The sequence below is a fragment of the Medicago sativa genome, chromosome 8 (assembly GCF_051527215.1).
Source record: "Medicago sativa cultivar Bolivia chromosome 8, Bolivia_mono, whole genome shotgun sequence".
Lineage (NCBI taxonomy): Eukaryota > Viridiplantae > Streptophyta > Magnoliopsida > Fabales > Fabaceae > Medicago > Medicago sativa.
The window spans coordinates 85,476,593-85,491,319 of record NC_140756.1 but is presented as its reverse complement, the minus strand read 5'-3'; the positions used below and the strand labels follow the sequence as shown (position 1 = coordinate 85,491,319).

The window sequence follows — 14,727 nt, the reverse complement described above, 5'->3', positions numbered from 1 at the left end:
GGTTCTTTTGTTTTCTTCTTTCTTCAATTCTCTATTGTCTCCTTCATCTTCCCTTACTGGTAAAAATTCCATCTTTTCGTCTCCTAGTTTTTACCCTTTACATTAATTAATTCAATCCCAGCCCTAATTATCAATTAATCACACTCTATTTTATTCTAATTAACAGGGGGGTAAAGTAAATGCAGGTTTGGTTTCGTGTTACAATAGTCTGAAAAGGGAAAAGTTAGGTTTTTTTGATTGTGGCAATGGAGGAACCTAGCCAACTGAATCGTGCCATCATTGATTCTTCTGCTGGGGCAATTTCTGGTGGAATTTCTCGTACTGTAACATCACCCCTTGATGTTATTAAGATTAGATTCCAGGTAAATTTTTATTTTTTACCTTGCTCATTGTTTCATTCTTGTTATGTTCATATTATTAACATTCACAGTTACAGGTTCAACTTGAACCAACATCTTCATGGGCTTTACTCCGAAAAGATTTGGTCTCCTCCGTGCCATCGAAATATACTGGTATGCTTCAAGCTACCAAAGATATTCTTAGAGAAGAAGGTTTAAAGGTAGTAGTAGTAGTAGTACAAATTAAGCAACCCTTCGTTTTCTAACCTGAACTTGTTTATTTATTTACAAAAGACTATTTTTTTCTGTGCATATTTACAGGGATTTTGGCGAGGCAATGTACCGGCGTTGCTCATGGTTATGCCATATACAGCCATTCAATTTACAGTTTTACACAAGTTAAAGACTTTTGCATCTGGTTCTTCCAAGTCAGGTAATTCTATTTTGTTATTCAGTGTTTCATTCTAACGTGTTTGCTTCATTAGCCAGACACTAGTTTTAAATCATAGAAGTTAGGTCCATATGGTCTTCAAATTCAGTATAATAGTTACATGCTTATCACATAAGTGCTTATGCATAGGCTATTTCTATAACAAAAGATCAAATAGATGCAAAATGTTTCCATAAGTTCTCCCAAATAGTCTCACGAGTGCTTAATCCAGTAGTTAAACTCAATAAGTCAATCCAAAGAGACCCTTTGTTTGCACAAGGCTTTTTTGCACTGGTTGAGACCTGAGAGTGTGATCTGAAGTTAATGGATTGGTTCATATACACTTGCTGCCAAAATATACGCTTAGGTACACATCATGCTCTAGAAATATACACCCTCCGGTCACAAATATAAGCAAAAATTCACTTTTTAGGTTCATTCGATAAATGATGTATGTGGACTATTAAATAGACCACATACATCATTTATTGAATGAATCTAAAAAGTAAATTTTTGCTTATATTTGTGACCGGAGGGTGTAGTTACATACCAGGAAATTAATATACATATTCTATTATTCTAGATTTATGCTTGTTCATGGGTTGCTATTTGTTTCTGCAGAGAATCACACTAATTTGAGCCCTTATCTATCCTATGTCAGTGGTGCGCTAGCCGGGTGTGCAGCTACTGTTGGTTCATATCCTTTTGATCTTCTCAGAACCATATTAGCTTCTCAAGGCGAGCCAAAGGTATAAGCATTGATAAATTTAAGGCTGTAATATAGTTTCAAAGTAAATTTGTGTGATTAAGTGTTCTGAAGGTCATTGAAACCAATTAATGGCTGTTATTATGTGATGCTTCGTAGACCTCCCAGGTCATACAACTTTAGGTTTTTTCCCACCATTACCATGGCCGTCTACATCTCAATCTTTGTGCTTCAATGTTTTATGTCAACATCATTATTTTCTCGGGTGAGTGTTTCCCTTTGGTTCCTTGGCTTATTAGCCAATATAGTTTTTTAGACCCGGTCATATCATGTGAGTTGTGTTTTCTAGAGCGTCACATTTTTTTGGAATGCACCATACACTTTAAAGAAGACAAATATGATATTACTCAAGCCAGACATTCAACTCTAAAGCAATAAAATATATATTTGATTGTCCTCCTAGTTAACGTGTAGGTTAATAAAATGTATTTAATAACCATTCGTGACAAAGAATCAATATATTTTAGAATACTCGTCTATGAGATGTGGGAAGTGCTATCACTGAACCTGTTATCCAGTGATGGATATAAAATATATATTTGATTGTCCTCCTAGTTAACGTGTAGGTCGGTAAAATGTATTTAATAACCATTTGTGACAAAGAATCAACATATTTAAAAGTTAAGAATCAATATTTTAGAATACTCGTCTATACATGTGGATGTGGGTAACTGTTATCACTGAACTTGTTGTCCAGCGGTGGGTACATGTTATAGTTAGTGAGGGTAACTGCCACTACTTATCTATGGGATGTTCCATTAGAAATATTTCTAATGGACACGAATTATTATAAATAGTTCCAGTTCCCCCGTTAATCATCTACAAATTTAGGTTCCCACGGTTACTCATTAATTAACATTTTGTGCAAAGAAAGGCAAATAATATATTTGAATGTCCTTCTACCAGTATGTTTTTTCTCACAGGAGTATAGCAATATGTTAAATGTTGCATTTTTTGGTATACTATTTTTTTTGTTTAGCAAGATATATTGGTATACGATTGTAATATCTTTTGTATTATTGGTTCATCGGTCAATGAAATTTGACTGTCACAAATTGTTGTGTTCAACAATGACGTTCAGTTGACAACAAACAAGGACATTTCAATATATTTGAGTGTGAAAATCTGATTTTTACAAAACTGGAAATTCCAAGCGTTGGTGGTACCCAAAAACAGATGGTATCAAAATAGGGGTTCAAATGACGTAACTATCACAAGTGTGAACGTTGCAGCGGGTGATGACTGCATTGCTATAATCTTTGGTACTAGGAATGTTTGGATTTCATATGTTCTTTGTGGTCCTGGTCATGGAATCGGTGTTGAAAGCCTTGGTAAGAATGATGGGGAAGATGTTGAAATGCACATTCAGTTGCACAAATAATGGTCTTAGGATTAAAACACATGCTTCCCATTGAGCAAAACTTTGAAGGCTTCTAATTTTGTCTACGAAGATATTGTGATGAATAATGTCGTTAATTCTGTTGTTATCGATCAAGAGTATTGTCTGACTTGTGCCTGCAACTTTAAGATTAGTACTTAGCGATATTCATCATAATATCTTCATAGACAAAATTAGAAACCTTAAAAGTTTTGGTCAATGGAGAAGCCCATGTTTTAGTCTTAAGACCATTGCTTCTACTACTCAGGGTGCAATTCCTCGTATCTATGTTTTCAACATCTTCCCCATCACTATTAACAAGGCTTCCGATACTAAATCCACGACAAGGACCACACAACACATTGGAAATCCATACATTCCTAGTACCAGAGATCATAGCAATGCAGTCATCACCAGTTGCAATGTTCACACTTGTGATAGTTACCCCATTTCAGCAATTGAGCTCCCTATCTTGACACCATTTGTGTTTAGGCTATCACCGCGGGTCGGAATTTCAAGTTTTGTGAAAATCATGTTTCCACAACCAAATATATTGAAATGCCATTGTCTGCTGTTAATTGAATGCAATTGTTGAACATAACCATTTGTGATAAAGTCAAACTTCATTGACTGATGAAACCAGTAAATACAATATATCTTGTTAAACAACAAAATCAATTAGTATACTAAAAAATGCTACATTTAACATATTAGTCGACTCTCATAAAAATACAAATATATTATTTGCCTTGGTAGTTTTCTTTGCACAAATTCTTAATCAAAGAGTAAGCGTTGGGAACTCAAGCTAGATGATGATTGATGAGGGCACTATAGCAGTTTATATTTTAATCTAATGAAAATCTCATAGATGAGTAGTAGCAGTTGCCCTCACAAACTACAACATATAAGCCACATGTTGACAGATTCATGATGGCAGTAGACCACAACTCATAGACGAGTTTTCTTAAATATCTTTAATTCTTTACTAATAAGGTCCCCTGGAGCTTAGATGGCGAATGGATTGAGCATTAGCATACCATGATTGTTGTATTGTTAAATATTGATCCTTTGCTACTGGCAAGCCTATGTTGCCTGCCTCTTTAAGGATTGCTATTGCTGAACAGAAACATCATGGTGGTCCTTGAGTTATATAGGAAATTATGTGTCTGTTATCAATTAAACAGTGAACTCTGCTTGTGCATGTGCCCTTTAAGCTCTTCTGTTTTGCGTTGTGTGGAAATACTAATCTTGTTTTGGTCGTTTTCAAACTAATTTGTTTGTAACAAAGTTTTGCACATATTTTGCCATCATTTAGGTATATCCTAACATGAGGTCAGCATTCGTCGATATCATCCAGACTCGAGGATTTCAAGGCATGTATGCTGGATTGTCTCCAACCCTAGTTGAGATTATACCTTATGCAGGACTACAATTTGGAACCTATGATACATTTAAGCGTTGGGCCTCGGTAAAATTTCAGCCTCTCTATTTAATATCTCATTATTATTAGTGGACATAATTATGTCCTGCATGCAATGGATGTTGTGCTTTGTTCATTGTGCAGCTCTAGTAAATTTTTATGGTAGACTGCTTAAGATTTTACATGGTAGGATATTCTTGCTTCTTTTGCTTTGTATGTGTCATCATTTTAAATGTTGGCATATGCTAGAAGAATTTGATTTTCTCAGAATGCATCATGCAATTTATGCTGAATATCCCATTTATTCTTGCCTGCTTTTTAGGTTATTAGGCTGAAGCCGTTGAACTCTGTACATAGATTACCATTGGCTTTAAATGACAATAAGCCAATAACTAAGCCTGCACTTGCTTCTCATTTTGCATTAACCATGTAGATAAACAAGAGTTTTTTGTTAATTTTTTGAATTTAATAATTTAATAATTTTTTGTTTTCATTCTGACTCAACTAAAATTAAAATTTGTATTGAAACCATAATTTTGTTTCTAACTTATGTGAAATATGAAATTGGATTACAACATACACACGATGGATATTTTGTTTCAGTTTGACTTTACAATGCACAATACTCTTTGACCAGTTTATCTAATCCGTATTGTTTGAAATTGTAGGCTTGGAACCATAATAGATATTCCAATACCACCGGAGAAGATAATATTTCTAGTTTTCAGCTTTTCCTTTGTGGATTGGCGGCTGGAACATGTGCCAAACTTGTCTGTCATCCTCTTGATGTTGTCAAGAAAAGGTTTCAGGTAAAACAATGATGTTAGACTTGAATTTATAGTGTCTTTTTTTGTCTTCTAAAACAAGGATATTAAAGAAAGTTATTCTAACCATATCAATGTAAAAATGGGTCTTCATTGTCTGTTTACTATATAGATCGAAGGGCTTCAAAGGCATCCCAGATACGGAGCTCGAGTTGAGCATCGAGCATACAGTAACATGTACGATGCCGTGCAACGGATATTTCGGTCAGAGGGTTGGGCTGGACTATACAAGGGAATAATTCCATCAACTGTTAAAGCTGCACCTGCTGGTGCTGTGACATTCGTAGCATATGAAACAGTATCGGATTGGCTAGAGTCCTTGAATTGATATTATTTTTCCTCATTTCGACGATTTTTTAAATATTCTTTTTTGAAATAGAAATTGATTCCTTCATAGGATAGGAAGAAAGCATGAGGAATATGCTAAATTTATTTTGATTAGTGGTAGTTGATAAGATTGTACTTCCTTAAGATGGAAGACGGTCAAGAATGTTGAGATTTAACATTAACACATTTTACCTTTTGCTTCATGGATTTTGAATGGTGCATTTGCTCGTTTTTGGGTGTTTATTTTATATTTAGTGTAATATTGATTTCCAACTGTATATTTTTCAAAATGATGTAAATCCCACATCTTTCTACTTCATGCAACAATCTGTGTTGATTCAAATGTATTGTCGATTCTTAGTTTCAAAAATTTAATCTAATATATAGGGGATGCGTGTGTGTGTAGAAACGGTATCGACGAAAATTTTAACCAAGGAATGAAATTTTGAACTATATATTTTTTTCCAGAGACTTCTATCACATCACATGGAGTGTGTATGCAAATGTCCATTCCATTTTTTTTTTACCAAAATTTGTGTAGTTTACATGGAGTGTGTATTGCATCGACGAAAAAATCTTATGGTAAGGAAAAATATCCCTGGAAGTTGTATCGACGAAAAATCTTTGCCAAGGAATAAAATTTTGAACTATCTTTTTGTTTTTTTTCATGATCTTTTATCACATCACATAGAGCGTGTTTGCAAATATTTGGCGCATTCCATGTTTTTCACAAAAATCAGTCTTTATTGCAAGGTAAAAACCCTAAAAGTTGTACCACCGACGAAAATCTTTACTGAACAGTGAAATTTTGAGTTATCTGTTTTCTGAGGACTTCTATCACATCAAATAAAGCATGACTCCAAATTTTCTTCGATATTTACTTGAAAGTTGTGTTTATTCAAAATTGTGACCAATTGTATTTTATAGAAGATTAATGAGCTGAGATACATTGTTTATATGCATTAACCATCCACTAAATATAATTAGTTATGTATTCAAATTAAGTTTATCATTCAAATTGTTGTTAAATTTGTGTCAAAATAACTACTCATTATGTAAACATTTTTCAAAATCTACAAATTTAAAATATATCTTTTTGGGCTAGAACATTGTGGCTAGAAAAGTCGAACTTGAGGATCACTCATTGATTTAAGAATTCTGCTCTTTACCCAAATAGTTTTGCTCATTCCCAAAGTAAAAGTCCAAAATGGCCCTACACAACTTAACATGCGCTAGTTATATCGTTCAAAATACACTAGCGCAACTTAACACGCGCTAGTTCAAAATACACTAGCGTATGTTAAGTTGCGTAGCGTGACTTAACATAAGTTCAAAATACACTAGCGCATGTTAAGTTGCGTAGGGGAATTTTGGACTTTTACTTTGGGAGTGAGAAAACCATTTGGGTAAAGAGCAGAATTCTTGATTTAAAGCGCCATTATAAAAAATTTGGAAATTCCTTGCTTCTGTGTTGAAATAAAAAATCTTCAATATACATTTCAGTTGATGATGGTGCTTCAAAATAATATTATAGGCCAATGCTGATAATTGAAAAAAAATGTTGAAACATAGTTACTCACAATAACAACTACATTTTCAGCAATGAAACTTATAATGATATCTATGATAAAATATCCTTATGAAAACATATTTTTACACCATATTTTTACTTATTTCACAATAGGCAGAAAACATATAGGTTCAATGATAGAAAACATATTTATGCACCATGTTTTTACTTATTTCACATTAGGCAAAGCCTCGGTTGCCAATGCCATATGAATATAGAGTAAGACACGCGCTAATTTAACTTTCTCTAGAACTAAAATACCAAGAAATAAACTAATACGTTATTATCGGAAGGAAGATCGTCAATAAGGCCATTTAATGACGAGAAATTCATACAATTTATAGGTTCACATCCAAGATATTTTCCTGTCCTCACAAATCAACAAAAAAGGATGTACCCTCTCTTTAAGTTGTAATAACAAACTTCTTAGTAAACATGTTTATCAGATTTCCTAAAAAAAAAAAAATGTTAATCAGATGAGCACAATAGCATTAAAATTCTAGTCTAAAGATAATATCCTCATTGGGAATTTCTGACCACGATTCTAACAAGGTCTTAAAATCAACATTCTCATCAATTTTCTTTGAGATTGCGACTTTCAAATCCTTCAAGCCATGCCACCAACACTTGATATCACTAGAACCGCAAACACAATCGTTGTCTTTTCTTCTCATTAGTGTCTCGTAGAAAAACTGTGGTTTTGGACAATTAACAAAATATAGTTATAACCCAAAGCTTCACATAAAATTTATATTGATCTCTACAACATTTAATTTTGTCAAAAATAAATAAATATAGATGCAATGATTTTGACAAAAGAAAATAATGGCAAGACGGGCCTTTTTTCCCTATTTTATGAAAGAATTTCAGTACTCGAAGCACAACTTGACGTTAAGTAAACATCGGAGACAATATAATGGCATACCGTAAGGAATTCTTTGCTGCAACAAGGATGCAAGCTCATAGATATAGTTGTTGAGCAACAGCTTGAAAGTATGATACTTAGAAGAGACGAAGACAAAGTATAATGTTTTGGAAAATAGCGTAGATGCAAGTGTTTAATGCTTGGTGGAGGGGATGAAACTTGAAAGACTGGGTTGTGTCCATCCTACACAATGTACAAGGTAAGTACACACAAATCAAATGTGTAAATATGCAAACTGAATGAATGAAATAAGTAGCGAATTCATACTCACCCCTACTCTTCCATAGATGAATAGAGATAGTGATAGTGATGCCAAAACATTTTCAGGTTTGATGTTTTGGAGAAATTCCTTCAAGTTAACAAGTTCCATATAATGAATGTAGATCTGAACATCAACTTCCAGTTTAATCGAACTTCTTACAAAAGATATAATAGGTTCAAAACCATCAACAACGGAAACAGTGTATGCACATGACAGTAGATTTGGAGCATCGATATTAACCTCCTTCAAGTTAAGGCAATGAGATAACTCCAACACCTTAAGTTGAACACTTGAAATATTAATCGTCTCACACATTGTGCAATTGGCAAATTTCAATATCTCAAGGAAAGGGAATTTCAAAAACAAATCAAGAAACCATTTGTCTGTGATAGTATTACCCTTCAAATTTGACAAGTCTACCACTTTCAAATTTCTGCAGCTATCAAAATGAATCTTAAATGGTGCGTCCAAAACATCATGACAATAGTATAGATTCTCAAGACATGGGGAATCGATATAAACCTCTTGTATTCCTTGAACATCAACTGTCTTGAGCTTTGGTAGACCATGCGTGCTCAAACACTTCATGAGTTTTGTGCCGCCTCCAAGGCTCAACACCAAACAACAATACAAAGTTATATGTTCAATCAAAGGACAACAAGAAATGAGATGTTCAATTGCATGCTCATCTCCCGAAATGACTTTCCATAATGACAATACTCTCAACGAAAAAAACTTAATTGAATGATGCATGAATGCTTGATCAACTCTGATTCCCCCCATCAATACCAACTTGGTAAGCGATTTTGCTTCAATTACACCTATCGGTAAAACATAGCATTCGTCATGACCTTCCTCATCGTGGTTGGGACCACTGGGCAAACAAAGTTCTAGTACTTCAACACCACTTTCACTTGCCGACTTCAACCAAAAATCAACATCCTTTGACATGTAATGAAGCTCAAAATGGTTCAATGTAATCTTACATTCTTTGATAGCCAATCCTCGATCACAAAACCTCGACAATGTTCTCGTCACATAATCAATAAACTTTTTTCTCTTCCTTTCAAAATCATCCTTTGATTGGGGAATCCAACCTATGAATTTAACATCAGAAAAAGATAATATAGGAAAAGTAAACCATGTATGCGCCCAAGCTTTGGACAAAACACTTGTCCTGGCGACATCTTTCTCTGGCAAACTTGACAAAATGTGATGAAGAATGATTATCGGTAGATTCGATAATCGGTCCTCCTCCTGCTCCATTTCTGTGGTGAAAACAACAAAAACATCTGAGAAACTATGTTAAACTACTCATAAATGTGCGACAAAGGAGAATAAAATACTATAAAGCACCCAAACAAACACGATCAAGATATTGTATACACATATAATAATTTAAGAAAATTGAAGTGGTTGAATGTAACTACATGTTTATGTGTCAAATCGAAGTGGTTTATTAGGGGGATTGAAGAGGCACAAAATTGAGATGCTAGCGAAATTTAATCAACGACTTTGCATGCATATAATTAGATAAAACAACTAAATTCAATCAACAAAGTATCAATTAAACATACCTCAAAATCTTCTAATCTTTCGCTGTCGTTCCTCTTTTCATTTTCTTTCACACATTGATGCAACGCCGATTTTTTTAGGGATTTAAGTTCGCTTTGTTTTATTCACGCAAATTTTACCCTATACCCTAACGTATGAACTTTTGCCCTCGTAAATTATAAAAAATTCCAATTTTATCCTTTTTGTCATTTAATATTTTATACATTCTTCTTAAAATAATTACTCTGTACATTGATTTTTCACCCACACTTTTACTTGGAAATTGGAATAAATATTTGGAATAATAAGGGTGCATTTGTTTTAGATTTTTATAAATAAATAAAAAAATCTATTGTTTATAATAAAAAAAAATCAAGTTTATCATTTTCAAGTGTTTGATTAGGATTTTTAAAAAAATCATTTCATCAACAAAATCTATTTTGACTCTAATTTGAAAAGTTTGTAGGGTTAACTTTTTTCAAAATCTATTTTTTTCAAAAACAACAAGGTAATACATGAACTAATTAGTTTTTTTAACTTTTTTTTTAAAAAAAAAAGAGTCATTTTTTTAATAGTAAACAAACACAAGCTTCAGAGTTTTTTCTTTTAAATATCAAAAAAAAATCTCTAGCCTTTTCTAACATAAAATCAATATTTTATAAGTTAAAACAAACACACTTTTTTATTTATTTATTTTTTTTTTTAGGAAAAACAAACGCACCCTAATACTTACATTTCGGGAAGCCATGTATAAAACGTTTATTCCCTAAACAAAAATGTATAAAACATTTATGGATTTTTTTACATCTTTTCGGCAAAACAAAATGATTGATGGCACATTATACTGCACCAATACGTCCACGTGAGCTTACCTCAGTTGGTATGGACAATGTATAAAATATGCAAGGTCCAGGGTTCGAATCCTGGCCACCACCTCCGGGGTTCGAATCATGGCCACCACAAAAAAATACTGCACCAATACAATTTGTTTTTCATTTTTTTAAAGTTTTAAAGAGCATCAGTAAGTTTTTTTGTTGTTGTTAGGATTTGAACTCCGGACTTACATAAATGTTTTTATTTAGCGATAGTCAGAGTTTAAACACCGAACCTTATATATAATATGCATTGTCCCTATCAACTGAGCTAAACTCACGCATCAACACATGTTTTAAGTTGGTGCAATGTTTTTATGCCGTTTTTCTTCAAATCAATGTACTATGTAATTATTATTGAATAATTTGTGGTGTAACGGTGTAAATGTCTTAATTTTGTTATTTTTTAGGGTCTTATTAACCAATGTCTCACTGCTTCCAAGATACTGGTTAAGAAATCTTGAAATAAAAATTTTGCCTTAAAAATATAAGTTTTTACTTTTAATATACACTACTTTTTTTTTATTTTTTTTATAAAAACTTGTTTGTTTTAGTTCCCTAACTAATGCCTAGGCGTCGGTTAACATTCTCCTATTTTTATAGCAATTAATCGAAAACCGTTTTATTTTTAATAACAAGCGTTTCAGTTTTGTATTCAATTAAACCAAATAAGTAACACGATAGGGGTGAGAGTATAAATGTATAGGTGTGAGGTAAAATTTCCTCCATTCACTTATGATTATTACTTTTACCACCCTATGTGTGACTCGCGTGCCCTGTTTTTCCTAAACTACCATTCCGATTATATTAATCCGAATTTGATTTGAAATTTTTTTTGGATTATATAATCCGAAAATACCTTTTACCAGAATTTAAATACACTTTGATCTATTTTATATTATTTAGATGCCAAAATCATAAAATAAATGCAAATATAAACACAAATAAAAGTACAAAATGATACACATAAAATCTCATTTTATTATTATATCGATACATTTACAATAAGGTATGTTTCTTGTCTAAGGAAGGGGGAACATGTTAAACCAGTGGTGCAAGGTGATGGGAAGGAAGGGGCTAAACCAGATGTTTCTTGTCCAAGGCGAAACAGAGACCTTGATGGTCAACCTTGCACGCAAACAAACTAGCATGACACCCAGACAAACTGCACTTCTCCTCATTGACCGTTCATATAATCTCTGAGTTTCCAAAGTAGCCTATTTTTATGAAAGGTCAACGAAGAAAACACATTGTTGTAGAAGGAAGAGGAGCGGGGGGAGTGTGAGATGACGGTGTGGGAAATGGTGAAGATTTGAAGCTTATTTATAGGGGGAAATCATGCATTAGTTTTTTTAGTAGTGTTTATGGTGTCATGGTCATTGTTAACCATTCATATAATCCCTGTAATTGCTTTGCAGCTTATGCGGGGATTATACGACGGTCAACCTTTAACATCAAAGAAAACACAAAAAATCACAGTTCGAAATAATTTGGATTTTATAATCCGAAAAAAGCTAACAATCTAGTTTGAATTATATAATCCGAATCAGGAATATTTTTGGTCTTTTTTGCAGGGCGCGTGAGATTGATAGGAAGTTATACCCCACACCCCTACATTTATACCTTCACCCCAACATTTGACCCAAACTACCAAATTTACCCTTTATATAAAAAAATTACCCTCTCACTTTTCACCCCCATATACACTTCGCTGGTTAAACAGGTTCAACCCATTTTCTGGAAAAATTATTCTTCTGATTCTGCTTCCAACAAGTACTAAGCTTCATTTCCTATGTTTCCTTCATCGTTTCTCTTCTTTATCTTAAACGTTTTCAACATTTGTTCTTAATTCTTTAACTGAATCATTGATTGGGGTTTGGTAGGTTTTTCAAGGTTTTCTGGGTTAGGTTAGGAATCCTTCACTGAATAGTGTTCTGGAAATAACGATTTCGTGAGATGCCGTCGTCCGCAAATCGTTCCCGGAATCGTGTTAATCAAAGTGTTCCGGTTGATATCCGGAAACCACGTGCAAAGGTTCCGGTAGGTATCCAGAAAACTCGTGCAAACTGTTTCCGGAATCGTTGATGGAAGATTTCCGGTTCAGACTTTTTTCTGGAGAGTGTAAATTGAATTGACGGCATAGATATACAAAATCAGTACAGCTCTTAATTCTGTTGTCGTGCAAAGCTCTCTCAAGTAGCTTTTGCTATGATCTACTACATTTTTTTTTTGTTGACAGAAATCATGATATACTACTGATCAAGGTTACTTCTATATGCAAATTAATGGAAGTTGAAATTTAATTACATTGTTTTGTAGCAAATTGAATTCTTCTAGTTCTTCATACTTCGTCCATTACTTACTTAGTCCACTAATTTTATACTTAATTGGATGTCTGTTGTGCTAATTATATTTTTTGAGGTTCTGTCCGCGCCTGTTCTGTGGTCCTGTCCACGTCTTTTCTTTTGTTTTCTGCTAAGCTTTAGTGTCATGACATTTCTTGTGTAATTGGTAGTATGACATTTCTGTTTTGTGCTAATTATCAAATTTTGCTTCATTATTATACGTTGTACTATTGACTTTCCAATATTGGGATATAATATACAATGCTCGTGTTGTTGCTTCAAAGCCTGTGATCAATACTTATATATGCAGGAACCTATACATTTTGTATTATCAATTTTTGGTTTATGAACATACATGTTGACTTCACAATATTGGGAGATAAATCTTGATTGGAGGTATCTGAACTCTGTCTTGTTAGGCTGTATTGTTTTTGCTGTTTTTCTCCTAGGATTGCAATTGGGTTGGTGGCCAAGCTATGCGGTTTCAAATAGGCTGTTTCATGGCATCTGCTGCTGCTTCTGTTCATACTGCTGCAGTTTTATGCAGGTTGCAGCGGCTGTTGTCCTGCTTTATTGTTATTGGCTGCAGAAAGGAGTATTTTAGGTGTGCTCAATTTTTGTAAGGTGCTTGGGTTGATCAGGCATAGTTATGGGACTGAAATCTGGTAGTATTACATTAGAATTCAGCATCATAACTTACGCAGATTAGGGGTATTTTGGTTGTTATGTGTTTGTTATTTGCGGATGTTACGTCTATATGCGGCATCCTTGTTCTTTTATCACCGTCTCTAAGCGTCTTGCTAGAGTTCGGTATCAATAAAATTTGATGATTCTTTCATAAGCAGGAACCTATATTAAATATTTATACATGCAAGGAAAGATCAAAATTTGTTATGAGTTGACTCTTGTTGAATGATAAGATAAAGCGTGAAGTTTTCTTCAAAAGTAAGATAGAGCGTGAAGTATTCATTGAATGAAACAACTTGTGATCAAAATTCAATGTTTTGCTTGCATCAAAAGAAAAGTTGTTTCACATACTATTTAAAAGTGATATAAAAAAAATAGAACTTTAGAAAAAGTGAAAAACTATAATATAATTTTTTTAATAAGAAACTATTGCTAAAATGAACATTTAAAAAAAAATATATATAAGCAGGTAATATCAAGAATCAAGAAAATTATTTGATATTGCAGTAACTAGCGTAAACGTTTATATAGAATCAAGAATAAAAAACTGTTAAATTGTAACTAGCATAAACGTTAATAAGAAACTATTAAATTAAATGCACTGGAAAACAATTATAAACGTTTCCGGTTGTTTGTAAGAAACTAGCATGCACCGGAAATCTTAGCATATGACTATTCCGGATTTTTTTTTCGGAAATGTATATATGAGTATTCCGAATTATTTTCGGAAACATACATATGAGTATTCCGAAATATTTTTCGGAAACGTTTTAGTGAAAGAAAAAAAACGGAAATACGTAGCTGGAAAAATATAGTGGGGGTGAACTCATCATGAATTAGGAGATGTTGAAAATGAGGGTGAAAAATTTATGTGTAAAAGATAATATAGTAAAAGGGGTAAAATTGAAATTTTAAAAAAATTGTAGGGGTGAAGGTACATGTGTCGGGGTATAGGGTAAAATTTCCTTAACATAGGGTGGGAAAAGTACAATCTTCACTTATGGATACGTGGGCTAGACCCAAAAGATT

General features: G+C 33.3%; 2 protein-coding genes across 3 annotated transcripts; one reads left to right on the top strand and one right to left on the bottom strand.

The window, feature by feature from the left end:
* On the top strand, window positions 1-5,726 carry LOC146902581 (mitochondrial thiamine diphosphate carrier 2-like). Of its 2 annotated transcripts, none has more exons than XM_085731702.1 (8): window positions 1-59; window positions 186-362; window positions 437-559; window positions 660-771; window positions 1,390-1,517; window positions 4,228-4,380; window positions 5,001-5,141; window positions 5,269-5,726. In XM_085731702.1, exons 2-8 carry the CDS (start codon window positions 246-248, stop codon window positions 5,482-5,484), a joined length of 990 nt encoding a protein of 329 aa, XP_085587828.1. In that variant the 5' UTR covers window positions 1-59; window positions 186-245; the 3' UTR covers window positions 5,485-5,726. The 2 variants fall into 2 exon arrangements, with proteins under 2 accessions (XP_085587828.1, XP_085587827.1); XM_085731701.1 differs by having other exon boundaries at window positions 167-362.
* A 1,619-nt stretch (window positions 5,727-7,345) lies between these two features.
* On the bottom strand, window positions 7,346-9,512 carry LOC146902580 (FBD-associated F-box protein At3g52670-like). The gene is made up of 3 exons (XM_085734921.1): window positions 8,250-9,512; window positions 7,979-8,161; window positions 7,346-7,745 (listed from the first exon to the last, which is right to left on the bottom strand). Exons 1-3 carry the CDS (start codon window positions 9,504-9,506, stop codon window positions 7,545-7,547), a joined length of 1,641 nt encoding a protein of 546 aa, XP_085591047.1. The 5' UTR covers window positions 9,507-9,512; the 3' UTR covers window positions 7,346-7,544.
* Between the last annotated feature and the right edge of the window lie 5,215 nt (window positions 9,513-14,727).

Coding starts and splice junctions, on each gene's coding strand:
- LOC146902581 (XM_085731702.1), top strand. CDS start 246: ATGGAGGAACCTAGCCAACTGAATCGTGCCATCATTGATTCTTCTGCT. Junction 772..1,389: donor ATCTGGTTCTTCCAAGTCAG/GTAATTCTATTT, acceptor TTGTTTCTGCAG/AGAATCACACTAATTTGAGC. Junction 4,381..5,000: donor CATTTAAGCGTTGGGCCTCG/GTAAAATTTCAG, acceptor TTGAAATTGTAG/GCTTGGAACCATAATAGATA.
- LOC146902580 (XM_085734921.1), bottom strand. CDS start 9,506: ATGGAGCAGGAGGAGGACCGATTATCGAATCTACCGATAATCATTCTT. Junction 8,162..8,249: donor TCATCTATGGAAGAGTAGGG/GTGAGTATGAAT, acceptor TACATTGTGTAG/GATGGACACAACCCAGTCTT. Junction 7,746..7,978: donor GCAGCAAAGAATTCCTTACG/GTATGCCATTAT, acceptor CCAAAACCACAG/TTTTTCTACGAGACACTAAT.